Consider the following 27,490-nt stretch of genomic DNA (forward strand, 5'->3'; position numbering starts at 1 on the left):
TAAAACTTCTCTTAAAATGAAATAAAGCGGATCAAAGAAAAAAACAAAAAAAAAAAAATTCACGCATTGAAACAATAAGTGTAGAATGTTTCCGTTCATTGATATTCTTGCATTAGTTTAGGATGTCTCGTTAATTATGTTTCAGCCCTAGGTGTTCTTATAAATGGGAGTTTATAAAAATTCTTCAATTGATGCGAAGTTTTTCTGGTGTTCTCGTGGTATTTATTAAGCCGTAACACGATTATGCTATGGACTTTGGGTCTTCTTCATGCATCGCTGAAGGGCAGCAATTATTTCTTTGTTATTTGGTTACTCAAGATGAACGGCCTTTCGTTTATTATTATATTAATACATAATTCAGTTTTACGTCTCCATCAAAATGCAATGCAGTAAACTTTATTTCTCGAGGATTTTTACGTTATAATCGTTTTAATCAGTTTCCTAACTCATGTCCCTCAACAACTTCACTACTACAAACTAGTAAAATGCTTAGAAGTTAATATGTACCAACTAATATATACCAACCAAAACAAACACTTCCTAAGCTCAAAGATCAAAGTATGAACACACGACGTTTTATGCTACAGCTCCCAAAAACCACTGCGCCACTCTCAAAAATTGAGATCAGAAGAAAAACTTTTATCTGTGAGTGGTAGAACAAACGTCAAAATGCAAAAAATAAATCGAGCTTTGAAAAAAGCTCGTCAAATGTTGCTCAGAACAATAAAAAAAAAGAACTGTTATCTGTGAGTGATAGAACAAAAAAATGGTGGTAAAATGTTATTTACTCAGAGAAAAATTAAGAGGTACATTATGAGGTCTTACTATAAACTAACTCTGTCTCTAGAGATGTGCAAATTTATCTTGCTGAGTTGAACAAATTGAGAGTGAGGAGATCACATGCGTAGAGATGGTTATCTTCCAATATCCACTTTAAAAATAAAAGAAAATACATAAGTAGAACAACCAATAATGTATGTAAAGTATAGTCAAAACATGTCACAATTTCAAGCGCGATACCTTGTTCAATGTAGTGTCCACAGTAGCGTCCACATAATGGAGCGTTTTCTAGTTTAAACACGAAAAACTTCCCACAATTCCTGGCTTTGATTGTCCTCTTTTCTAAACAACAATTCTCATCTGATTTATGGAAGCAGGCCTATAAAAAGAGAGAGACAGTGATGGTTGAACTATCCGACTAATATCTTAATGAATTGAGCTTGCGCTCTTCACAACAGAAAATACATCAACAAGGCCATTTTTGCGATGTAAGGGGGGACCCTTGGACGAGTATATGAGAACTTACCTCTCTTTCGACTGATTTGTCTATGACGTCATAGGGCAAGCCACCTTTCATCCACCCCGTAATGTACGTTCCACAATGACTCATGGGAGGGCACGATGTGGCTATGACGTCACCAGCCTCGCTTTGAAACCGGTACCAGCCTCCCATCTGCGTGTCACACTTGGGACTTTCAGTCTTGTGCGTCTCTAAGCGGTCAGCGGTATCGAGCACCTTGTAGGTGCTATTAGAGCATTCATCCTCTAGGATGCAATGCACCATGGGTTTAGTAATTGGTTTTGCCTGATAGTGTCGCCGGTACCCTGTACCAGGGTGTTGTGGTAATCGCTTTAATTTGGGTTCATTTCAGGGACTCCTGGGGATCGTTTCGGGTTATGGGATCGTTATGGGTCCTGGGTTTATTTAGGGTCCTCTACACCCCTCTCCCTACCCTTCATCTAAAAGTCTTACAGTAAAACGTCATACCTGCGCCAAGAAGTCTGTAGACGGCGATCTCGAAGTCCCCACCCACGTGATACTTTTTACACTCGGAGTCTTTCTCAGTTTTGCCGTAATCATCGTAGGTGAGATGCGCCCGCGGTCCGCTCCAGCATTCTCCCCAAAACTGAACTCCAAAGTAAAGGAATCCATGTTTCTCTGTCTCCGCGGCGCAGTTCCGCACGACGGCGTCAAACTCATCTTGGTTCCACTCTTTAAGGTACTCTTTTGTGCGGTAGCTTGCGAGAAATTGCGGCATTGGTCGGTCGCCATTAGCTTTGTAACAGCCTACAAACTCTGGCTTTTGAAGCCCTGTGCGAAAAAGAATAGTTCAATTTAGTCGTGTGATAGAGTGTGATAGCTTGCGAGGTATTCAGGCATTGGTCGGTCGAGATTGTCTTTGTCTTTGGCTTCGTCTTTGTCTATGTGATTGATATCTTTGTAAAAGCCCACAAACTCGAATTTCTGTTGGAGCGCTGTTTAAACAAAATAGGTAATTTTGCATCTCAATTTAATCACATAACGAAATACCCAAGTCGAAGAAAAAATTCATTCATAGATCCGACATGTCAATCACGCGCGCACGAATAGCCAATCAGGAAAGAGATGGTGCAATAACAGCCATTTGGTCCCACAAATGTCCCACAAAAAGTCGGCAATCGACGCCGAAAAAGATTGGTTTAAGATATTTTTCTGCGAATCTGGACAAGCAAATAAGCATTTTCCGGTCAGCGTAGAAAGTGCTAGCACTGTTTTCTTTGCTCGGCCGCTTTTAGTGTAGAGTTGAGACTCAATTGTAGAAAAACAAATTTACTACGAAGAAACAAAAAACAAAAAGCAAAGAAACCACTTACAAGAGCAGTGTAATTCCTACCATTAAACTTGTGTTTGATATTATACCTAGGTTACTTCAATTACATTTAAAAATGAGACTGTCGTTTGTAATTTTTACTGTAAATCTTGACGTTTGCCGATAAAACTTGTAGTTAGAAGTCGGTCGTAAACAGCGAATTCGGCTTTCTCTTCTGATTTTCCCCGCACTTAAATCACTGCAAATTGACAAAAATAGCTTTGAAAACAATTAAAACACGTAGTACCTACCGTAGAGAGCACCGCTTTATCTTATCATTTCCAATTTTTCGTATTTAAAGCTGGATTCGTGCCGTTTCCATTCAACAACCAAACTCGTAGTTATCTATTTCTATGCTTCATTCTCACAAGATTTTCACCAAGCTTGGACAACAAGACAAGTTTCCATCATGTTAGGTTACTGTGTTTTATTTTCCAAGTCGCAGGAAAAACCCCTATAAACGCCTGTATTTTAAATAACTCCGGGCATGACTCACTGACCTCATACGACATGTTGTACAATTTGTGGGACATTTGTGTTGCACTTCACTGGCTTCTATTTGCTGCTTTCTGATTGGATATTCGTGCACGCGTCGGATCTATGAATAGTTGTATAGAACTTTTGGCTTGCGTAGGGCTTGTGTCTGCAATCATTTATCATGTACAGAAAAAAAAAAAAAAAAAACAAGCGGAAGAAATACAGACCAGCGAATAAAATTGTCGTTTTCGGTTAGCCTTTTGGGATAGGGAAAGTGTGCGGGCACTCTTGCAAAATCTGTGAGCTGGGTATGGAAAATCTGGTTTCTAGAGTTGAAAGCTCGATTCACCATTATAGGGCTTTTTTTATTTAAACCAATCTAAACAAACTTAACCAAATGGCCAGCTCTAAAAAAGGATAATATCTTTAATCCTTCGATGAAAAGTTATCAACTCCCTAGCTTTGCGCATACGTTGACAGGCATGGATATTTGCTGGAATCACAGGGTGAAAAAAGACGCAATTTGCTCTGAACATTTCACTCCATGGCTTGTCTTTCTTCTTCAGAGAAATGATAACAGCAAAATCGTATTACTATAATATTGAAGGCAAAGTTTCACTACTAGCAGCAAAGTTTAAAACAAATCAGAAGAAAAAGGGCTTCAGTTGTTAAGCAATACAAGAAAAACAAGTTAAACAATTAAAGGCTTTCAATCTAAAACTATTGCATAATATCTTTCACATTTTTATCTGCCTTATTCTACTATATGGAGTACATCAAAAGTTTTATGTAGTACATAAGAAGATATATGCATTAGTACATCAAAAGATATATGTAGTGCATAAGAGGATATAGGTAGTGCGTATTTTATATCACTTACCTGTTATAGAAGCTGGCCCTAATAGAAGCGCAAAGACAGTCAGGGATGCCATCGTTGCCTTCATGACCGCACTCTCTGAATTATGAGACAAGGGTCTGTGCCACAGTCTAATACTGGGCGAATACTTAAGTCTGGACAATCTCTTCCGTGCCACCTGCCGCCCCCTTTTAAAACTCTAAAAGACACACAATCGTATCTTTGACACTTTGATTAAAAACCTGGGCACGTGGCAAAACTGAAGGCTCTTTTTTGACGCTTTGTAATTGGCAATTCTCTACTCACTGCCATTCACGTCTATGAAACTTTTAGAATCTCTTGTAATTAATCTTAACAGTGTAAAGTACTGTCGTCAGATGCGCGAACATGATCACAATGACTCAGTCGTGTGTGTTTTTTTTGGATCATAGACACTGGTTTGCAACAATGGGACGTGGTTATGCGTGATTACTTAGCGGTTATGGCTTCCGATAGGTGATGAAATTCGTTTTCCTCGAGAGAGTGGAAGTTTGCTAAAGTAGATTTGATCTGGCGGAAACTTTGTGTTGACTTTGTCATGATATCTTCCCTGGACTTGTCTCTTAGAGATTTTTGTTTCTCTATGTGTCCATATTTTAGGATAGAAAAATAGGTATTAGAAAAAAATTGGAACACCAAACCACCTGTTTACTATGAAATGCTAATACTATTTCTATTGTCATCTGCGCAGCCGCAGACTGTCGCTCCCCTCCAAGAACAGCTGCTGGGAACAGGGGAACATAGTGAAAATATTTGAACAAGGTTTTTATCGGTATTGTCCGCACCACTCGCCAAGGGCGATTCCGAAAGCGGTGACAACCATAGGCGTTTGAAATTACGCCGTGGCTATATGCCCGACAGTCAGAAAAGGTCCACGTTCGATGGATTAAATGCACGACAATTTTCAAATAATTCAAATAACCCAGTGAATTGTCGACCTAGTAAGTTCAAAGTATTCTAGATATGTTTAGAAAGAGCAAGCGATTCTAAATTGAGCTTTGTTGTCGAAGTTGAATGATTTTCCTTGCTTGTATAGACTATGATATCACTATAAAGGCGGAAAGTCCACTTCCGGTTCGCAATAGACGTGCTATTTGTAGAAACTATCAAGAGAATTAGATAAAGAAGGCATTGTAAATCTAATGTCAAACTTTTTGTATGTGAATCCTATAACAAACGTTGAAATATTTCAATAGTATAAAAGAACTCTTTTTTTTCGGGGACGGTCAGATTTTTTATATATAACTCTCCCCTCCCAATCCCACACTTTTTTTGGATTTAGCCACCCTCCCCCCCCCCCCCCCCCTCCAAGAAAGAACCTGGGTATGGGCCTATAGTTTTTACAAGCAATAAAAACATTTCATCCAAAAAAAAGCTCAATTTTGGACTCACAGGATTAAAAAATTTACCGTGATATTTTAGGAAATCGAGAGCTGTCGACATTTAGCAACATATTGTAGAAAATTCCTCTAACATTACGATGTCACAGACAACAGAAAACATTCAATACCGACAACAAAGCTCAATTCAGATTCGCTTGCCCTTTCTCAACAAATATAGAATACTTTGAACTCACTAGGTCTACAATTTGCTGGGTTATTTGTAAAAATTATGAATTTACGCATGCGTCCCCGTTTTTTTTTTTTTTTTTTTTTTTTACACAAAGAGCTTCAATAATGAGAGGGCTACTAATTTTTCCTTAAAGGGGGGTGTTCGATTTTTTTTTCCGATTTAAATAATATAATAAATATAATAATTTTAGTTGGAGTTTATCCTTAGGAGTATATATCAATTCAAATATATATCATTATTACTATAGGAAACTAGGCAAAGGTGCGAGATGGGACGCTTCAGGACAAGTATTGGTTGATCGGTTTTGACATTTATTGTGCTTCTTGTTCAGTTGTCCTCTACATTTCTAGCACAACACTTCTATTCAAACTCTTTGTCCTAATCTTGAAGCTTTAACCGACTCTGCAAACAAGAAGAGATTAAAAAAATTATGAATACAATACAAACAGGGTATGGTAGTGCAGTATGGGTGGTTATTTCAGCATTAAAAAAAAGAAATGACATCAAACAGTAGAGAAAATGCCTGAATATGAGCTTCATATAATAAAACCATAAGCACACGCATATTCCGTTATTAGGCTTAGACTGATGCATACCCCCCCTTCTGGGATGGGAGTCTGTAGTCCATTGCATAAGGTAATGATGTTGAACATTTTTTTTTTCCTTTTTTATTTAACACTTTCTTTCTTCCGTATATCTTTCATCTTTTCATAATGCAGCAGGCAGCATCAATCTCTGACCTTTCTAATTGAAAAAAAGCAACGCTGTGTCATACCAAGATCGGGTTAAGAGTTGTCAATGCGGTCGCCAGTCATCATCGTATAATACATGTTGGCCGGTCCTCAACCCCCCCCCCCCTCCCCCCTCCACGCGCGCTCGTAATGGCGGCTGTGTTTATTTATGGAAACACTAAACAAACGCCTTCGTCTCAGTTTCCTTATATCATACCTGCCGTTGCCACAGTAGCACGCGGGATTCATGGGAACCTCGGGCAGCTTGTACACGTAGTAGCCCCCGCAATTACTCACTTGGAGTCGCACCTTTTCATTATCGTATAACACATGTTGGCCGGTCCTCAACCCCCCCCCCCCCCCCCCTCCACGCGCGCTCGTAATGGCGGCTGTGTTTATTTATGGAAACACTAAACAAACGCCTTCGTCTCAGTTTCCTTATATCATACCTGCCGTTGCCACAGTAGCGCGCGGGATTCAAGGGAACCTCGGGCAGCTTGTACACGTAATAGCCCCCGCAATTACGCACTTGGATTCGCACCTTTTTATTATAACAATCGTTCTTGCCATTTTCGGAGTCAGAAAAAAAGACCTTGTAAAAATACAAACAGTAGTTACGGAAACGCACGGCATGGATAAACATTGTGATTCCCCCCCCCCCCCCCCCCCCCCCCTACAGCGATCCCCAGGGGGGATTCCCTATATCCATTGGACGGGAATCATCGTCGTATCTTTTTAGGGTGTAAATATAGAGCCTTATATATTTTTAGGGGTGACAATGAAAATGCCCAGATTTTTTTTTTAACTAGGTATATTTTAGGGTGCTATTATGCTATTAGCTCAACCCCTCCCCCTCCCCGGTCAGCGGTCCCCCTTAAAGATCCTTACAGTGGATGCATATGCTCCCTATTAGATAGTGAAAGAATTTGACATAAAATCTATATTTTGTTTGTGGCAAACATATCAACACCCCTATGTAACAAAGCTGGCAAGTTAAATTTCTCGGCAGGTTTTCTGTAAAAAGCCCATGCTGGCAAATTTTTCAGCAAGTCAGTGGAATTTCCCATAATTTTTTCATCTGTTTTTTTTTTGGGGGGGGGGGGGGGGGTGGGGAGGTTGGGATCAAGAACGACCGCCCTAGGGTGAATTCCTTTTCCTCTCGACTGCCCCTTGATATATAATAAGAATTATGAAAAGAAAAGTAATAGTATTGCGCTAACGTATTGCTACACACACTTATTGTGTCTACTGTCAGACAAGAGTCAAGCTAAAAACGGTCTTTTCCCCGCTTATTCTGCCAAGCCCGTTTCTTTGGCTGTGGTTTCGCTAGATAGAAGATAGGGACAGGGGGTCGGAATCTCCTAAACCATTCATGCGGTCTAATTAGATGACGTGCGGTCTAATTAGATGACGTGCGGTCTAACTAGATGACGGTCTAATTAGATGACGTGACGCATCTTGATATTTACCGTTCGGTTCACTACTCCGTCTGTCACTCTTGGGTGTTCATCTTTCATCCATCCTGTTAAAATAGCATCGCAATGACGCGGGGGGACGCATGTTGTAGCAATGGCCGTCCCTGTGTTGCCGAGGAATCGGTACCAGAGGTTTCCAGCAAACATGTGATTTGTAGAGCCGTTATTGTCGGTTTTGAAAGGACCGTCTATGTTGGTGTAGTTTTGCGCCCGCGTCTCGTCATCAAACGTCATATATTGATCACACATTGGTTCTAGGATTTTAAATAAAAACTGATTTAGAATAACGTGCCTCCCGTTCAATCCAGAGAAGTAGTCTACAGCACCGTTCAACCATTTTCAAAAGTATAAGCAAGAGTTGTGTTGGAATAAGGGGCAAAAGAAGAAACTAGAAAGGGTGACATTGGTTTTGAAGGGGGGGGGGATGTAAACGAAGAGAGAGGCACAAGGAATCTTAATCTCTGCCCCATTGAGTCCATTTTCGGAGAAAGAGGAAGAGAGGATGGTAATAAAATACCAAAGGAAGAACAAAAATACTTTAATAAAAGCAAATAACGTATGAAAAGACCCTTTATTCTGTAGGCAAACACAGTGTTGTCCTTGCCGACGCCATTACAGCAATGCGAAGAGCGGCCATCTTTGAAATATGTTGAGTGCGCATGCTCTCCACTCCAACACTCGCCCCAGTACTCTATGCCAAACCACAGGTATCCCTTCTTCTTGGCGAGCTCGGCACATGGCCTGATGACTTTGACCTCGAGTTCGCTTTCGTTCATGTGAAGCGCGTCGTGGAAGGTTTTGAGGTGGACGGGAAATGGGCGGCCTCCTAGGGCACAGTGACGGTTCCTATAGCAACCAAGTTGTTCGAGGCCTGCTAATCAAACAGAAAAGGCTGATGCTTTAGGACATTTTTCTTTTTTCGTTTTTATTAGCTGAATTGGACAAGAATTGTAATATACGAAATAGATGCCCAATGGTTGCATGCGTAAACGGGCACTAGGCCCACGCAGGACAATAAAAATCACAATAAAAACTAGTTTTGGTGGTATCCACAGTCCCGTGTGATGCTCCATGTGCAGGGCAGGAGTTCTGCCTTATTGCAGTCGTTTTGGACTAAGAGACTAGCGACAAGAATAAAAAATATCTTCTAGTGTTGATATTATCCAGAACACCGCAGCGGAGCGTGATGCTAAAATATTTCCGACATACTGAATGCTCATTGGTTGAAACTTGTTGTCACCACACGTGATAATAAATATGATATCAACTCCGGTGGCAGTAAATAGATCGGTTTTATCATTTTGATATCACCTAGTATGACGCGAATGATTTCCCAACAAAATTGCCCTGCACTGTTTAATAGATGAGTCTTGTACATATTGATGGAGAATTACTCTCCAGCGCAGATTCTTGCTAAAAGCTTTCGTGTTTTGAGCGGCTCTCTGGATTACTGGTACAAAAATACTTCATGACATCCACCGAAGTACTAGCCTTTTCTAATGAATATGTCAAATGAAAGAACATTGGAAACCCGGGATTATGCATAAATTTGAAAATAGGTATAATAATGTAACTAAGCTATAACTAACGTAGATTACTATTTGTCTAATCTGCTACTACCTCTAGCAATATTCCGACCTTTTTTGGGGTATTCTGGAAAATCATAGATCATTCAAATATACCAGTATCGACACTCTTTACGAAAGCCTTGTAAAGCAGAAAGGCTTCAGAAAGAAATTCTTCCATCTAGGAAATTTAGTGGCATTTTGGCTCAAGATATTAAAGAAAAGTAAAATTAACCCTACGGTCAATCGGAATTGTCACCCAACTAAATGGACTACTGTACTATGAGAAACATTACCGTTGTCATAGTTGCCTTGGATTACGAGCACCAAGAGACATTGAAGCAGAGCCGAGAAGGCGATGGAAGACTTCATCTCTGTCCACAAAAAAAAGCAGAGTAAAGAAACAAGATCCCTTTCCGTTGACCTACAAAACTTTGAGTCATCGAAAAATATAGTGATGCAAAAAATGATATATATATTTTCTAGTTGAGATTATTAATCATAATGCATACGATTGCACGATTGCATTTGATAGTAAAGTCAGCTTATTATTTTTCTAGCTTATGGTACTGACTGCCAAAAAATATCGAGAACATAAGCAACGTAAGTTAACAAAACAGAAAAAGGCAGAAACTGTGTAAAAATAAAAGCCTGTCGTTATGGGGCGCAGTTAATGTTTGCAGTGCAAGAAAGTAAAGAAAACATCACTAACCTTTAAATTCCGGTTAAATTCCGGGCTGTCTCTCTCTCTCTGTTGCGTAAAAAGCTGTAGTCTGCAGGTTGTCATTCAGTACAAATGCACACAGCCACTTAAATCTTCACTTGATCCGTAAAAGGCACCAAGGCTATTAATAACATTCAAGTCATTTTAATGACATTTGAAAAAAGTTCAATCTATGTCAACTGCAATTTTACGAAAGCAAACAAGCCATAAAATTAGCGTCCGGTTTTCGTATCTTTTCTTCCTTTTTTTACCGACTATTTAATTAATTCACTTTTTGTCTATCTCTATCTTTATAATAGTAATAAAAAAAATACAATTTTCAACCCAATGCCTGCAAGCTTTTACGAAAAGGTTATGGCTTTAGATGCACAAGTCCATGTTTTCATGTTTGCTCCCCCCAATAAAGTTATACTTTAATCATATGGTTATAGCTCAGATAAATCGTTGTCTACATTGCATTGGCTACAACCAGAGAAACAGAGCAAAGGTTGGAAGACCTTAACATTTACATTGCAAGTTATGTTTTAATGGACTCACTTAATTTGAACTATTATCATATCTATATTAAGAATTTAACCAAGCCATTCATACGGTTTAATAATGCTTGGATAAAACGTTGAAATTGAATTGTAACCGGAGAATAAAGCGAGGGTAATATTTGGTTCAAAGTTTAATGAGGTAATTTCTTCGTCCGCATGATAAAAAAACAAAGTGATGCTCTTGCCCAATACTGCAGACCGTAGACAGGCCAGACTTGTCCCAATCATAAAGGAGGAAGAGGGATTGTTAAGGGATGGGGGAGATTGAGTGAGGAGTAGAAAGAGATACATGGAATGCTCTCGTTTTCATTTATCCGCAGGCGCACTTGTACAGGCGGTGGAAGGGTTGGGGAGCGGAGGAGAAGTGAAGGGGATAATGAGTGAGAAGGAGGAGAAGTTAGGAGGAGATTGCTATAGGCTATAGGCTATAATGCATGTAGCCCGTATGAACAACGTATGTATAAATAGGCTCTAGGCCATATCAACCCAGTCTATGAACACACTAAATGATTTCCATATCGAAGATAATCCTAAAGCAGTTTTGTTTGACATTTTCGATGTTTTTTTCGTTGTAAATTCCAGCGTTGCATTGTGGAGCATCAATGACCGAGCCATTACACATTACGAACGTTTTCGAATTTTCTTTCTAACCTTGTTTGAAAAAATAAAATGCTAAGATCTACGTGCAAATAAAACGCTTCAAGATCTACGTGCATACGTGCATATGGTATATAAATTATATATATATATATATGGTATATAAATTCTTATTATAATTAACAATTTTTAACAAATTAATAACATTAGATTTACTATAGAGCTCATATCGGGATTAATTTGCACAAAAAGTATCATCATTTTGAAAAACACACTTGTACAAAAAAAATCCCAAATTGAAACGAGAAAACGATTATCACTCATGATTACGTATGATTACTTATTCATAATCCCTCTATTGTCCTCTATACTACTCTTACTTACCCTGTATAACGTTTTGCACGACATGACTTTTTTAATCGCTTCATCGAATCCTTACAAAAGGTTTCAACAAATGCATTTTATCTGCTTTGTCATTCCCTTTTAGCGTACCATCGGCACGCCACCATCCCTCTTAAGCCCCTCAACTAAAATAGTCTTGCAGCAAAGGTTATACCTGCGTCAGGCATTCTGTAGACGGCGATCTCGAGGTCCCCACCCACGTGATACTTTTTACACTCGGAGTCTTTCTCAGTTTTGCCGTAATCTGCGTAGGTGAGATGCGCCCGCGGTCCGCTCCAGCATTCTCCCCAAAACTGAACTCCAAAGTAAAGGAATCCATGTTTCTCTGTCTCCGCGGCGCAGTTCCGCACGACGGCGTCAAACTCATCTTGGTTCCACTCTTTAAGGTACTCTTTTGTGCGGTAGCTTGCGAGAAATTGCGGCATTGGACGGTCGCCATAAGCTTTGTAACAGCCTACAAACTCTGGCTTTTGAAGCCCTGTGCGAAAAAGAATAGTTCAATTTAGTCGGATAAAAATGATTGTATATGGTGCTGTATACTCCCTAGCTTTGCGCATGCGTGGGCAGGATATGGATCTGTGATGGAATCTCAGGAAGATAGATAAGTGCTCTACTAAATATTTTACTCTGGCTTATGTTTTGGTAAGTTATTATACGGTAAAATACCAGGAGCAGCAATTTCGTATTTCAATGATATTGAAGGAAAAAAAAGTGAATTAGCAAATAAGTTTAAAACAAATCAGAAGACAGGGGCGTAGCAGGGGGTGGGGCACTGGGTCCATGTGCCTCTTCCCCCAAATATCTTCACAAATTATAAGAAAATGACCAGTAGGGGCGTGTGTTCGTGCCCCCAATATTTTCTTAATGCTTCTGTATTGTGCCCCCTCCCCCAAGTATTTCGAGGCCTGCTACGGCACTGGAAGAAAAAAGGCTTCATATTGTAAAGTGTTACACCTATAGAGTTTAATTTACCGTTGATACCGTCACCATGGATTATTAGCACCAGGAGACATAGGAGAAGAGCCAACAAGGGAATGGACGAATTCATCGCTGTAACAAAAGAAAAAAGATCCCATACAAGAAATCCCATACAAAGACGTGCATCTGATTGGCATTAGACTTCTTGAGTTATCGAAAAAAGAAGTTGTTCAAAAACATCTATAAACCTTTTTTTTATTTTAGAAATGATTACAATTTATTTTACACTGTTCAATATCGTAGTAATGCCAGTTGTTACTAACTTGTTGTAATGAATAAAAAAGTAGAAAAGAAACTTGTATAAAAAGGATGTGGTCATCAGCGAAGTCTCTATTAAGATATAATGAATGATGAACGCATGTCCATCTTTTGGTTGCAGTACAAGAAAATATTAAAGAATACCACTAACCTTGTTAAATTCCGGGCAGTCTCTTTCTCTTTTGCATTTAAATTCGCAGGCTATTGCTATTGATCGCGTCGTTATTTATAGTAGGAAAGTACACTACCACTTACAAACCTCTTCATCAGATCCGAGAGGTGCCGGGCATTTAGTGACTTTTACGTAATTAAAAAGTCTATCGTATGTCAACTGCAATTGAAAACAAACAATCCACAAAATTAGCGCCCACTTTCGTGCACATTTTGTGCTGTCTGTTTTTATTTAGTTTTACAAAAATTGCCAACCCATGTCTCACACGAAAAAAAGGTCCTAATGAGGTGCATAAGGGCTTTGTTTGCTTATAAAACTACGTTTGAAATTCAAAACGTTCCCCCAAATACCAAGTCCTTACAACGACCTTCATATTAATTGCCGCAACGAAAATGCATTTCGCTGAATGCACCTTCTGGTTTTGCAATATAGGTACACTAATGATGGTATGTGATTTTAAAAATACTCTCTATAGGTAATAATAAATATCTTCCTATGGTCGTTTCTTTGTGGTTAGTATTGGTCGCGTTGTTTTTCAATCCTCATACCTATTTTTAGCGATTTTACAGCGATTACTGATATCAGAGTAGCCAAGTTAAGGCGTCACGCCTCACCAGTATATCAATCTTTATTTTTATAAGATTTCTAAATAATATCGAGCTGATTTCCTCCACTTATACGGCAAAATCATATTTCAGCAGAGGAAAAACTGATCTAAACTCATGTACGCCTGATGAGTGAGATGCTAGCCATCCTTCCTCGAAGGTCGTTTCACAGTCCTCCCCCGAATTACTTGTTTCGGTAAAAAGGTTGTTAACCTTAGTTGAGTAATCGCATATTTGTTCAATATTTCGAGAAGTTTCGCAATACATTCCTGCTCTTTATTTAATGTTGAGACAATCTTGAGAGGTCGTATTCAAAGTAAGGACCATACGTTCCGATATAATTCATGATCTTAATCAGCATTTTTCTCTTTAGTTCCCACAAAATAAAAACTTCATTACATTACAACGCATTTAGATTAGTTTTGTCTAAAGAAGAAAATCGTCTACCAAACCTGTGCCATCAAAATCTTTGACACCTGGCACCTAATACATCCTAAGCAATTTAGTTGCACCGTGTATCACCGCTTAATGTTAGTAACAACTGCCGCTCAATGTAACACTAACGCTTTAATGTAACAAAAATCGCCGCTTAATGTAACACTAATGCTTAATGCAACAACAAATCAACGCTTAAAGGGACACTGCATGCTAAATATGATTGGGTCTTCAAATATCAGTTGTTTGACGATAAAAATATAAGTTTGCGGGTGTTTTCCCGCGGTTATTCGTTTTATTTGAGAAAATACAAGGAAAGTGCCGAAAAACGCCGTTTGGTACGTGGGCGCAAAAACTACCAGCGGTGTACCCCAGTGGTGGGGATGTTGCCAAGGTAACAAATTATCTACTGCGCATGTCATTCCAAGATGGCCGTCACTAAAGAAGAAAATGTTATCACAGCTTCTTTTGTTACTTTGTACAGCAAAATGGCCTTGACGATTGTTCTCTGAATAAGGATTGATGACACAAGTTATATCTGACGAAGAGGTCGAGATTCGCGTGGTATTTTTGTCTACGTATTATCTGTATTTCCGTGCTGTTATTGTACGCTACAAGCCTGGCTTAGCGCCAAAAAATGGCTATTTTGTGCACTTTTTAATAGAAGCACCAAACTTGGCACATATATGTCTCTTAGGTCGTGTAAATAACTTTTTTCAGGTGGGTGCCAAAAATATGAGACTCAGGGGGGGAGGGAGGGGCAATTTTGTCATTTTCAAGAAAACAGTGATTTCTCTATCAGTAATGACATAAGCGAAACCCAAAACAGCTAAATGATACTTATTACATGTTGATATAGTATAACGATCTGTTTTTTAAGCTTTTTTAGTCCCTAGAAAAAATGACATTTAAAAAAACGAACCAAAAATTACACTACCCTCCCCCCTGGGGATGCAGCTTGGTAACAAGCAGCATCTAAAGACGGGAACCGGTTTAGCGCGCGCATATGTTTTCTCATGTAATTTGGTTGACATCTAGATCTACGTCACAAATGACTGGACCCAGGCCTTTCAGTTCGCGGCATTTTTTTTCTATAGTTGACCAAAATACCTCAATATTACAGATTTGAGAGATTCGCGCGAACACGTGTTTTATAGGGTCCATACGATCCACTTACCATTTTGAAGATGAAAATATAAAGAATTGACAAAGTCTATAAACTTTGAAAGGTTATATGGAGGTTATATTTAAGTTAAGTTCGTTGATCCCAGGGGCGGATCTAGCTTTTCGCTAAATGGGGGGGTTTGGTCCAGTGGCAAAGGGGGGAGTGGGTATTTTTTTACGTTACATATGGCTTTCTGGCAGCCCAAAAGGGTTCTTTTTTTAGTTCACTTCTCTGTTTTGTATGTTTCTGTATTGTATTGTCTCTAAATGTAGTAGTAATTATTGTTGTTGACTCAATAAAGATGGAAAACTGTTTTGACTCTATAACCAAGGAGAATGGAAACACAAGACACAAACTAAAATCAACAACACAACAATGCTTGGATTTTTTTCAACTTTGTTCATACTGCAGAGGTAAGATATGTAATGGGTGTAAAGTTGCACTGCCAACAATAACAAAGTTTGTTACCTGCATATGATTTTAGTTTATTGCATCACACCATAATCTGGACAAAGATGCTTTGTTAGAGCAGGAGAATTGTCAAGGTTTACTCTAGATGGAAGTTTATCCAGAAGTTTTGAATAAATATCAAAGTTTGTATAAATATAAAAAAATATATCTATAGATATGTATAATATATGCTTATTTAAATTTTGGACCCATTTTCAATCTATTTCTACTGGTAAAGCATAACTGGCTTTGCTTGTTAATAAAACATAATATTGTTGTTTCCTCTAGAAAATGGATTTTTGCATGCAAAAAGAATTTTATGTAAACCCACAACGCACAATGTTATTGTCTAAGTAACTAGAGCCTTGTTACCCGTGACTGTAAAATTATTACATAATGACACGTGTCTGGTGCGTGAGTAAGGGTCATTGGATTGACCCCCCTCCAAGGGGCATTACCGCCAAGCGTCACGCGGTTCATTCACTCACTTTGATTTTTCAACGAGTGAGGACGTTCACCAGAAATCCCGCCACCTCCCCTTTCTACAGGACGTGCGTTATGGCGTCTATGTTGCCCTCACCTTTACTGGGCAATTTCTACTAGCTTTTGCGAATTTATTTGTCATTAGAGACAACACTAGTTTATTATCTGAGTTGTATTGTTAATCAGTAATAAACTGAATAAAGCGGCTAGGAGGTCAAACTCCTAGCCAGATTAAAACAAATTACTGCTGTAGGTTTTGCCCAGTTAACAGCTCAGGATGTGCATAACCTTTTAGGTTATTGACGCTTGTGGGATAAGGCATAAAAGTTTTGTATCGATTGATCAGAATTGGTATATAATGCTAATTGTCAGCTTGAGCTGTAAGTAACTGATCTTAGTGAAGCACAACTGAAATTGCACAGTAATAACTATGAAATTTATAGTCTTAAGCTTTAAGGAATTAATTAAATTCTGGAACATGAGGGTTTGGGATGTCAAGGGATGAACGCAAAAGTTATGTGAAACCCCTGTGAAACTCATGACACAGAAAGATGAACTTATGCTGAGTGGCAAGAGTTTGGAAAAAGTCTATGTGGATGGAAAAAAATGCACTTATGGACAAAACACTCCTACTGGTGGAAGAAACACCCCTACAGGTGGAAGAAACACCCCTACAGGTGGAAGAAACACCCCTACAGGTGGAAGAAACACCCCTACAGGTGGAAGAAACACCCCTACAGGTGGAAGAAACACCCCTACAGGTGGAAGAAACATCTCTTCTTGCCATGAGCTGACCACCAGATGAAATTCCCTGTATGGTGCTGCTAGAAGATGGGCACTAATGATTCTGGGTATAATGTAAAGTTTATAGGTTCTTGTAGTCATTTATTTCCTTAGCCATTGCTGAAAACGTACATATGAGAAGCTATACAGTACAACATTTTTACTTACAAAGCATGGAGTGAGGCATATCAAAGCAAGCAAACGTGGAATTTAGTCCTTTGCACACAACTTACAGCTATTCTAAATAGTTATTTGCTTTATTCAATGACAATAAAAATGTCGTTGTTGTTGTTGCTGTCGTTGCACCATTTTAATAATGTATACTTAGTACTTAAGAAAGTTATTTGTATTTCCAGAATAAAAGATTTCAAATTGACACAACAGCAATCTAGATCAATACCGAAAATACACTAATATGAATACTGTATATAGTAACTTACCAGTTTTTCAATTGCCATTATACGAAAGTGCTTATGTCTTGATAAGTAAATTTCTTCGATGAAGATCTAAACCATCTTTGTCCAGCGATAAGTAAGTTAAGTACTTGTGACGAAGAAATTAGGGTGGCATGTAACACAATTTACCTCAGAAATTCGTTTAAAACAGTTATCTAAATTTATTTTATCGTGGCTAGACGCTAAATAATGTAGGCCAAGAACAAAATTGATCAAGAAATGTTCAATGATGCGCTTTTTCGATCGGGAGAGTGACTTTTAAATTGACCAGTTCTGATCGAACATTTGTCTAGTTTAGAACTCGTTTCCAAGATGGCGGCGGTATCATAGCAACACCGATGTAGCTCCCACAGCACACGGTCTCTTGGTCAGCGGGAACAACGAGCCATTTGTTTCTGATTCTCACTATTTTCTGTATCTTTTGGGGATTTAACAAGTGCAGTATATATTAACCGCTTGATTGTAGACATCCTAATCATAGAGCATTCAATTTTGGGGGACTCAAAAGCCTATTTTGTCGGTGTTTTCGCGAAAGGTATGTTAAGAGCGCCTGCTCGACTGCCGAATTCTCAATACAATTTAATTTATCCCCACCAGTGACATCACAATAGAATCCATGGAAACGATGGATACCGCTGCTCAAAACTGCGCCGCCGTTGGAAATCATTAAAATGGTCGCTTTTCGGGTACTCGAGCGAGAATTGCTAAAATACGAGGCAAAAAAAAAAACGGGTTGCAGCAATCGTATTTGATGTTCAAGATGCTGGAATGAAGCCCTACATGCATTTAATGTAATAAAACAGTTAACGCTTAATGCAACAAATTAACCATAAATTTAACTAAGGAGAGTCGGACATCATCGAACAACCACACTTGGAAAATGTCATGTAGGTGTCAAGGGGCGTGCATAAATAGTCAGGTGAGGTGTGACGTCATCGATGACGTCATTAAAACGAAAATACTCATATCTCGGGATACAAACATCGTTGGGCAACCATACTTGGAGGATGTCATGAAGGTGTCAAGGGGGGGGATGGGGGGATAGTCATGTGATATGTGATGTCACCGAAAGAGTAATTATGAACAAAAATCCTCATCATCGGACAACCAAATTTGGAGGATGTCATGAAGGTGTCAAGGGGGGGGGGGGGTGGGATGGGGGGATAGTCATGTGATATGTTATGTCACCGAAAGAGTAATTATGAACAAAAGTCCTCATCATCGGACAACCAAACTTGGAGGATGTCATGAAGGTGTCAAGGGGGGGGATGGGGGGAGGATAGTCATGTGATATGTGATGTCACCGAAAGAGTAATTATGAACAAAAATCCTCATCATCGGACAACCAAATTTGGAGGATGTCATGAAGGTGTCAAGGGCTGGTTGTATTATTCGAGGAAATCAAAAACATCAAATAAACTTTTTTATTGAAAATATCGAACTAACAGTAACAAGTAACAAGATGGTTCAGAGCTCACCATATCTAAAACGCAACATATGAACAACGCATTGTTAATTTTTCTTTTTCCTCCACACTATAGCCAAGATTATGAACCACCCATATTTCTCTGACCTAAGTGCAAGCCAGGAATTGGCCCAGTTCTTGTGAGAGACTATGTTTTTCACTTCTGTGGCAAGGCCACTGGATAAGCCATGCATTTTTATAAGACTCCGGACACTCACATATCGTCCGAGTATTGTGCCATCGGGGATGTGAACTCTTGGCAGTTTGCGCACCAATTTTACGGCAATGGCTCGAAATCGCTTGTTCACTCTTTGAAATGTTTTAAACGCCACACAAATGTGGTTAGGCCATGAAAATCCTGCTGATTCTAAGACCACCCCAAGGATGATTTCGAGAATCTCGTTGGACAAGTAATATGGAGCATATATTCCAATATTGAGCATAGGAACTGCGTCATTGGAGATAACTGTTATAGTGTTGACTGGGATCACGGATGGTGGCTCAGATGAACGAGAAGAATGGTTGTTATGGTTTAGCTGGTAAGAGGAACTAGGCTGAAGGGGTGGACTGCTAGAGTGAAGGGCTGGACTACCTGGCTGAAGGGGGGTACTACCATGCTGAAGGGGTGCACTGTCAGGTTGAAGGGGATCTTGGGGGTCATTGTCGTTTGCTGTGTCTTAAGGGTCATTGTCGCTGGCTCTGTCTTGGTTGTCATTGTCGATAGCTGTGTCCATGGGGTCATTGTCGCTGGCTGTGTTTTGGGGATCTTGCTCGCTGGTTGTGTCTCGTGGGTCTTGCTCGCTGGTTGTGTCTCGTTGGTCTTGCTCGCTAGCTGTGTCTTGGGGGTCATTGTTGCCGGCTGTGTCTTGTAGGTCATTGTCGCTGGCTGTGTCTTGGGGGTCTTGCTCGCTTGCTGTCTCTTAGGGGTCTTTGTCGCTGGCTGTGTCTTGGGGCTCATACGTTCCTTCTAGAGCCATGCTGGAAAGATACTCTCCCCAAGGTACCCCAGCATAAAGCTCTAACGTTCCGTTCACATCGTTAGGGTTTCCTTGAGATATATACAAATTTCTTTTCTGAGCGTGCACTTTGATCGCTGCACTCCAATTCTTCTTAGCGGATGTGCTATTGCCGAGAACATACAAGCTACCGTCTCCTTGTAGATCGAATGTTATTTCATACCCAAGAAACATGTCGTCACGCGAACGGGGTATTCTAAATTTACGTTTTTTTGGTTATCTGTATTTTTGGTCTTTTGCATGTTTTTGAGCTCTCTTTTTTGGATTTTTCTCTTTTTTTTTTCTCTCTACCTCGGCATTCTTGCTTTTGATGTCCTCAACAGAAATCCATTTCTCTATTATACCCCCCTCGTTTGGTTTAGCAAACCGCACTTTGTATCGGTAGGTTTTTAAGTTTCTGTTGTTCCAAGGCAGAGAAAAGACGACGTTTTGAAGCTTTCTTTCCTGACCGGCTAAAGGGGTATCTAAACGCCACCTCTTCTCCTATGTCATATACAGAAAAAGGGTTTCCTTTCATTCGTCGACAAATATACCTTTTGTCCCAAACATCACTCGCTCTTTTAGCTTTTCTTCGAATTTTAAAGCCGCATTGTCAACTGTTTACTTCCGGAGGTTCGACGGAAACCTCAACCGCTAAAAGACAAAAGAATCTATTTAAATCCGAGATATTAAACAGGCCATCCGTTCTAAATTATCAATCACATCCTCAAAGAAACTTCCAATAACCACACTGCTTTCAATATTTTGAAATATTTTTTCGCGTTTCCGTTAAAAACCATCGGAGATTGTTAAGTAATCGACCGGAAGTAAACTTGCGATAATGCGGCTTTAACAGTTTCCATTTATCTTGTTTGGTAGTGCTCTTTACTTGGACTCTTAGGCACAACCCGGCATTCCTTCACACAGCGTCAGCCAGGATGACGTTTGATTACAGAATTTGACAAACGTCCAAAGTAAACTCGAAACGGTGACTGTTTGTCAAGAACACCCATTGGTTCTTCGTACTGGCGAGCTTGGTAGGTCAATAGATGAGCTGCCCAGTTAACGCCATTTTTACTTAAATGGGCCAAATCATAAGCTATCTTTTTGCGTAAAGATCGGTGTGAACGTCCAATCTTTCCCTTGAGTTTGGGGATGATAAGGCGAGCCCCTCACTATCTTAATCCCGAGTTTTTGGCAAAGCTTTTCAACACTTGCCTTAAACTCTCCAGCATTGTCCGACTGAAGTACCTTTGGGGGTTCATGCTTCATATACAATTCAGACAAATTCTCCGCAATTTCACTGCTACTTTTACTCAGTAAGGGACGTAGCCAAAGATATCGACTGAAAACGTCTTCCACAGTGAGTATGTACTTGAAGGTTTTGTCATCTAGAGTCACTGGGACTTTACTCGTATCAATAAGGTCAATTTAATGACGAGCCGGAAAAAATATATAACTGCGTTCAAGCAAGATATATATAGAACAGTAGTAGGACATGTTAGATTGGGGGGAGGGGAGGCACGGCCACGCCCCTACTGATCATTTCCTTGAAATTTTAGAAAAACATTGGGGGGAATGGCACATGCCCTCAGAGCCCCACCCCTTCCTACGGCCCTGAGAACTAACACTACTTCTACTGTTCTTATTACAGCTTTTAATGCAGTGCAAAACATCAATGCTGATTTACTGAGAGCGAGGTCATATTTTCCCTATTGAGGTAAAAATTACTTTGCTGCGATTGAATTAATACAGATGCTCTGATTGGTGAGATCGGTCTATTCCATCACGCTATGACGTCGTGCGATGACGCAGCATAAATGGGGAATTCGTGCATCATCAGTCAATAACACTGGGAATTGGCTCGAACTTTTACCTTTTAATACAAAAACATTTTATTCTTTCGGAGAAAAACGTGTCCCAGGTGAATAGGAAACTCCGTTGCTTATAGCTGCTCCAAAATAAGTCCAAAGAGAACAACCAACGAATAATGAACAGAATTTGAGCGCGCGCGCGGACGTGCACTGGAATGAAGCCAGTGGAATGACGCGAGCTGTTAAGTTTTTGGTACATTGTTTTTCTTTCGCGTAAAGATATGGAAATGATTTTTAAAACTCGGTGTTTGTTTGGGAATCCCGGTCACTTCGAGTCCAGTTTGACCCCAGTTCATAATCAACTCTCCGTAATTGTTGCGATGTAGCGCAGTTTCTGTAGTTGATGTAGCTAGCGTGACGACCGAGCGTGACTTCCACTTGGGTGGTCTTCACCTTCGACAACTGTCATTGTGTCAGACTTTTGCTGTTTGAAAACTTAGCAAAAACTAAGCGCTAAATCGGTATAGAAACGTTTTAGAAAATGTATATTATAGCTATTTCCCCTACCGTTTTTGGTATCTGATTATTATCTGATGGTGAGTATCTAGGATCACCGTGGTTGATAAGCCCGCTTTAAAACTCCGGCTAAACGTCTGAATGAGACGTGGTCCAAATTCTCACCTCACATTGTTTAGCATATGCAGTGAGTATATGGATGTGTATCATGTGTAGCCCTTTGTAATACAAACATACCCGTCTTTGTATGCGACATTTAAAAAAATTGTGTGTGCGTAAACAAAATATTGGGAGGGTATGTCAAGAAAAGTAGGCTGGGGTGATGTGCCCTCTGTATATATCTTAAGGCCCAAGCTATTAATTGGTTCGCGGTAATCATAGTCTTATATAGGGGTGTTTCAATAGCGTTGATGATTTTAGAAAATGCCTTCTGGAATGTCAATTCAAAGAGGCTCGTGGATTATTTGGTAAAGCGGTCTACAATTCAGTGGTCAGGTGTTTTATGTTCGTCAATCGACATATTGCGTTATAAAAATATACACATACCTGTGGGGCGGTTGCGCATATAGGGCGACTGATTGCTTTGTTTTGGAATTTTGCATTCATCACCAGCTGATTTCGGTTGCTCTTTGACATCACGTCCTGTATTTTCTGCTCACTCAACCCTTTAAACCTGGACTGAAGTCGACGGACAAGTTTCCCAGCTCCGACGCCTTTACAAGGAGCAAATTCCTCTTCCACAACATTGTCGAGCCTCGAACTTTTTATAACTTCCTTTCCTTGAAAGAGAAGCTGCTTTTCGCCGTCTTCTTCGGCTACGGAGAAGAAATTCCGATTCCTCCAGAATCGAACGCGTGCAGAAGTCTGCACGCGTTCTGAAGACCACAGAAGAAAACAGCTCACAAAGTGTCAAACTTCAACTTCTTCTTAGGCTGTCAATTATTCAATAATAAAATAAATAGATAATCAATCAGCTGAGCCTCTAATTCGACACAATAAGTACTTACTTTAGTTCTTTTATTTGGTTTTGTCTGTACACACAAACATTTCTCGCCAAATTATTTTCCCTATTTTTTCAAAAACGATCTGCTGCATCATTAGTTAAGCTTACTTATAAAGCTACTTTTCAGTTAGCTAAAAGAAATGAGCTCCTAATACGAAAAGTCATAAGCCGTTTAAAGCAAAACAAATACTTTGTTTAATCTTTTTATGATATTACTTATAAATTAATTAACCTTATTAAATGATCTCAAACGTATTCATGAATAAGCGGTCTTTTCTTAACTTTCTTGAATAGCACGAAATAAAATAATCAGCAAATAATAGATAGAATTGGTATATATTGACACAATTCAAATTGTGCTTTATATGTGACTACATAAGCATTTTAGACTAAAATAATTTGAAATACTAGGTCATTGATTTTTCTAAAGTCGCCCAAAGTCAATAACTTATCTTTGCTAAAGTCGCTCGAAGTCGCGTCTTGTAACCTTAGGTTTTGCCTATAGTCGCCTATAGTTGCTGAGAGCCGCCCAATGAATCGGCGACTATAGGACCCGGAGTAGGCCTCACAGAGGTCGACAAGTGTTTTATAGGTTTCGTCATCGACGGCTCGCAGTTGCCTTTTTCGTACAACATCAGTGGTTCATACTTGCCAAATAATCGCAGCGATAGCCAATATCCATAGTCTATCCATTTTGGCAATAAGTTCGCTGTATAGGAGCGCGAGGCCCTATCACAAGGATAATAAGCTTCGGAAGCTAGCGAAAACTGACGGAAGCTACACAAAGGAAACGCTATCACAGGTGCTTACTAGAGTGTAACCAGAGGCGGATCCAGAAGTTTAAAAAGGGGGGGGGGGGGGGGGGCGAAGCAAAAGTTTGAAGAAAGGGGGGGCGGACGCTTATTTTAAGTTTTGCCAGGATAAATTACCGTCAAAGAAATGATATGTTTTACCTCTATTTTAAGCATCAATGATTACAGTCAGAATTTGCCCTTTATTCATTTATTTTTTTATTGGGGGAGGAGTAGGGGATAGGAGGCAGTTCAACCACTGGTTTCAAAGTTTAGTCCCTGTACCAGTCAAATTAACAGATACGGAAAAGGCCGCAGTATTGAAAATACACAAAATTCTTTTGACTACTTTTCCAAGCCAAGGTGCGACTTTTTTTTATGGCCAATATTTATTTGCTCGCGGAAAAGTCCGATCTTCATACTAGGGCTTTACTCGGGCAAATAACAAAGTAGATTTTCATGATTGATCGAATACGAAGCTTTCAATGTTTGAATCTGGCACTGCTTTAATAAATGGCGTGATTCTAGTGCGAGAAGACAGCTAATAATCTACAATTTTTGCAAGACAGTGTATAGCTGGTGTGGTTGAAAACTTGTCAATCAACGATCAACTCCGTGTGTATAGCTGGTGTGGTGAAAAACTTGTCAATCAACGATCAACTCCGTGTGTATAGCTGTGGTGAAAAACTTGTCAATCAACGATCAACTCCGTGTGTATAGCTGGTGTGGTTGAAAACTTGTCAATCAACGATCAACTCCGTGTGTATAGCTGGTGTGGTGAAAAGAGACTTGTCAATCAACGATCAACTCCGTGTGTATAGCTGGTGTGGTTGAAAACTTGTCAATCAACGATCAACTCCGTGTGTATAGCTGTGGTGAAAAACTTGTCAATCAACGATCAACTCCGTGTGTATATAGCTGGTGTGGTTGAAAACTTGTCAATCAACAATCAACTCCGTGTGTATAGCTGTGGTGAAAAACTTGTCAATCAACGATCAACTCCGTGTGTATAGCTGAGTGTGGTTGAAAACTTGTCAATCAACGATCAACTCCGTGTGTATAGCTGGTGTGGTTAAAAACTTGTCAATCGACGATCAACTCCGTGTGTAAAGCTGTGGTGAAAAACTTGTCAATCAACGATCAACTCCGTGTGTATAGCTGGTGTGGTTAAAAACTTGTCAATCAACGATGAACTCCGTGTGTATAGCTGGTGTGGTTGAAAACTTGTCAATCAACGATCAACTCCGTGTGTATAGCTGTGGTGAAAAACTTGTCAATCAACGATCAACTCCGTGTGTATAGCTGGTGTGGTTGAAAACTTGTCAATCAACGATCAACTCCGTGTGTATAGCTGGTGTGGTGAAAAACTTGTCAATCAACGATCAACTCCGTGTGTATAGATGGTGTGGTGAAAAACTTGTCAATCAACGATGAACTCCGTGTGTATAGCTGGTGTGGTTGAAAACTTGTCAATCAACGATCAACTCCGTGTGTATAGCTGTGGTGAAAAACTTGTCAATCAACGATCAACTCCGTGTGTATAGCTGGTGTGGTTGAAAACTTGTCAATCAACGATCAACTCCGTGTGTATAGCTGGTGTGGTTAAAAACTTGTCAATCAACGATCAACTCCGTGTGTATAGCTGTAATGAAAAACTTGTCAATCAACGATCAACTCCGTGTGTATAGCTGGTGTGGTTAAAAACTTGTCAATCAACGATCAACTCCGTGTGTATAGCTGGTGTGGTGAAAAACTTGTCAATCAACGATGAACTCCGTGTGTATAGCTGTGGTGAAAAACTTGTCAATCAACGATCAATTCCGTGTGTATAGCTGGTGTGGTTGAAAACTTGTCAATCAACGATCAACTCCGTGTGTATAGCTGGTTGAAAACTTGTCAATCAACGATCAACTCCGTGTGTATAGCTAGTGTGGTTGAAAACTTGTCAATCAACGATCAACTCCGTGTGTATAGCTGGTGTGGTTGAAAACTTGTCAATCAACGATCAACTCCGTGTGTGTAGCTGGTGTGGTTAAAAACTTGTCAATCAACGATCAACTCCGTGTGTTTAGCTGGTGTGGTTGAAAACTTGTCAATCAACGATCAACTCCGTGTGTATAGCTGGTGTGGTTGAAAACTTGTCAATCAACGATCAACTCCGTGTGTATAGCTGGTGTGGTTGAAAACTTGTCAATCACCGATCAACTCCGTGTGTATAGCTGGTGTGGTTGAAAACTTGTCAATCAACGATCAACTCTGTGTGTATAGCTGGTGTGGTTAAAAACTTGTCAATCAACAATCAACTCCGTGTGTATAGCTGGTGTGGTTGGAAACTTGTCAATCAACGATCAACTCCGTGTGTATAGCTGGTGTGGTTGAAAACTTGTCAATCAACGATCAACTTCGTGTGTATAGCTGGTGTGGTTGAAAACTTGTCAATCACCGATCAACTCCGTGTGTATAGCTGGTGTGGTTGAAAACTTGTCAATCAACGATCAACTCTGTGTGTATAGCTGGTGTGGTTAAAAACTTGTCAATCAACGATCAACTCCGTGTGTATAGCTGGTGTGGTTGAAAACTTGTCAATCAACGATCAACTCCGTGTGTATACCTGGTGTGGTTGAAAACTTGTCAATCAATGATCAACTCCGTGTGTATAGCTGGTGTGGTTAAAAACTTGTCAATCAACGATGAACTCTGTGTGTATAGCTGGTGTGGTTAAAAACTTGTCAATCAACGATCAACTCCGTGTGTATAGCTGGTGTGGTTGAAAACTTGTCAATCAACGATTAACTCCGTGTGTGTAGCTGGTGTGGTTGAAAACTTGTCAATCAACGATCAACTCCGTGTGTATAGCTGGTGTGGCTGAAAACTTGTCAATCAACGATCAACTCCGTGTGTATAGCTGTGGTGAAAAACTTGTCAATCAACGATCAACTCCGTGTGTATAGCTGGTGTGGTTAAAAACTTGTCAATCAACGATCAACTCCGTGTGTATAGCTGGTGTGGCTGAAAACTTGTCAATCAACGATCAACTCCGTGTGTATAGCTGTGGTGAAAAACTTGTCAATCAACGATCAACTCCGTGTGTATAGCTGGTGTGGTTAAAAACTTGTCAATCAACGATCAACTCCGTGTGTATAGCTAATGTGGTGAAAAACTTGTCAATCAACGATCAACTCCGTGTGTATAGCTGGTGTGGTGAAAAACTTGTCAATCAACGATGAACTCCGTGTGTATAGCTGGTGTTATGAAAAACTTGTCAATCAACGATGAACTCCGTGTGTATAGCTGTGGTGAAAAACTTGTCAATCAACGATCAACTCCGTGTGTATAGCTGGTGTGGTTGAAAACTTGTCAATCAACGATCAACTCCGTGTGTATAGCTGGTTGAAAACTTGTCAATCAACGATCAACTCCTTGTGTATAGCTGGTGTGGTTGAAAACTTGTCAATCAACGATCAACCCCGTGTGTATAGCTGGTGTGGTTGAAAACTTGTCAATCAACGATCAAC

The 27,490-nt window shown here is 39.8% G+C and overlaps 3 protein-coding genes across 7 annotated transcripts; all 3 read right to left on the reverse strand.

The window, feature by feature from the left end:
• Nucleotides 1–380: 380 nt before the first annotated feature.
• LOC5506136 (oncoprotein-induced transcript 3 protein) lies at nt 381–4,183 on the reverse strand. Of its 2 annotated transcripts, none has more exons than XM_032374512.2 (5): nt 3,988–4,183; nt 1,769–2,092; nt 1,307–1,545; nt 1,021–1,159; nt 381–931 (listed from the first exon to the last, which is right to left on the reverse strand). In XM_032374512.2, exons 1-5 carry the CDS (start codon nt 4,049–4,051, stop codon nt 915–917), a joined length of 783 nt encoding a protein of 260 aa, XP_032230403.1. In that variant the 5' UTR covers nt 4,052–4,183; the 3' UTR covers nt 381–914. The 2 variants fall into 2 exon arrangements, with proteins under 2 accessions (XP_032230403.1, XP_048587049.1); XM_048731092.1 differs by lacking the exon at nt 3,988–4,183 and adding an exon at nt 2,882–3,167.
• A 1,685-nt stretch (nt 4,184–5,868) lies between these two features.
• LOC5506128 lies at nt 5,869–10,210 on the reverse strand. 4 transcript variants are annotated; one of them, XM_048731095.1, is made up of 6 exons: nt 10,058–10,209; nt 9,642–9,719; nt 8,349–8,654; nt 7,775–8,034; nt 6,847–6,897; nt 5,869–5,976 (listed from the first exon to the last, which is right to left on the reverse strand). In XM_048731095.1, exons 2-6 carry the CDS (start codon nt 9,715–9,717, stop codon nt 5,953–5,955), a joined length of 717 nt encoding a protein of 238 aa, XP_048587052.1. In that variant the 5' UTR covers nt 9,718–9,719; nt 10,058–10,209; the 3' UTR covers nt 5,869–5,952. The 4 variants fall into 4 exon arrangements, with proteins under 4 accessions (XP_048587052.1, XP_048587050.1, XP_048587051.1 ...); XM_048731093.1 differs by having other exon boundaries at nt 6,755–6,897; nt 10,058–10,208; XM_048731094.1 differs by having other exon boundaries at nt 6,755–6,897; nt 8,349–8,651; nt 10,058–10,207.
• A 1,304-nt stretch (nt 10,211–11,514) lies between these two features.
• On the reverse strand, nt 11,515–22,800 carry LOC116613980. Its single transcript, XM_032374513.2, has 4 exons — nt 22,728–22,800; nt 12,995–13,174; nt 12,580–12,657; nt 11,515–12,085 (listed from the first exon to the last, which is right to left on the reverse strand). Exons 3-4 carry the CDS (start codon nt 12,653–12,655, stop codon nt 11,733–11,735), a joined length of 429 nt encoding a protein of 142 aa, XP_032230404.2. The 5' UTR covers nt 12,656–12,657; nt 12,995–13,174; nt 22,728–22,800; the 3' UTR covers nt 11,515–11,732.
• Between the last annotated feature and the right edge of the window lie 4,690 nt (nt 22,801–27,490).

The sequence above is a fragment of the Nematostella vectensis genome, chromosome 8, assembly GCF_932526225.1.
Source record: "Nematostella vectensis chromosome 8, jaNemVect1.1, whole genome shotgun sequence".
Lineage (NCBI taxonomy): Eukaryota > Metazoa > Cnidaria > Anthozoa > Actiniaria > Edwardsiidae > Nematostella > Nematostella vectensis.

Bases quoted from the DNA above. Each gene is read 5' to 3' on its own strand.
- LOC5506136 (XM_032374512.2), bottom strand. From the start codon at position 4,051: ATGAAGGCAACGATGGCATCCCTGACTGTCTTTGCGCTTCTATTAGGG. The intron at 1,546-1,768 runs GTATGACGTTTT...ATTGCATCCTAG, and splicing joins CTACAGACTTCTTGGCGCAG to AGGATGAATGCTCTAATAGC. The intron at 1,160-1,306 runs GTAAGTTCTCAT...CTCTTTTTATAG, and splicing joins ACAAATCAGTCGAAAGAGAG to GCCTGCTTCCATAAATCAGA.
- LOC5506128 (XM_048731093.1), bottom strand. From the start codon at position 9,717: ATGAAGTCTTCCATCGCCTTCTCGGCTCTGCTTCAATGTCTCTTGGTG. The intron at 8,655-9,641 runs GTAATGTTTCTC...CTGTTTGATTAG, and splicing joins CCAAGGCAACTATGACAACG to CAGGCCTCGAACAACTTGGT. The intron at 8,035-8,348 runs GTCTTTTCATAC...TTAAAATCCTAG, and splicing joins GTTTGCCTACAGAATAAAGG to AACCAATGTGTGATCAATAT.
- LOC116613980 (XM_032374513.2), bottom strand. From the start codon at position 12,655: ATGAATTCGTCCATTCCCTTGTTGGCTCTTCTCCTATGTCTCCTGGTG. The intron at 12,086-12,579 runs GTAAATTAAACT...TTTTTCGCACAG, and splicing joins CCATGGTGACGGTATCAACG to GGCTTCAAAAGCCAGAGTTT.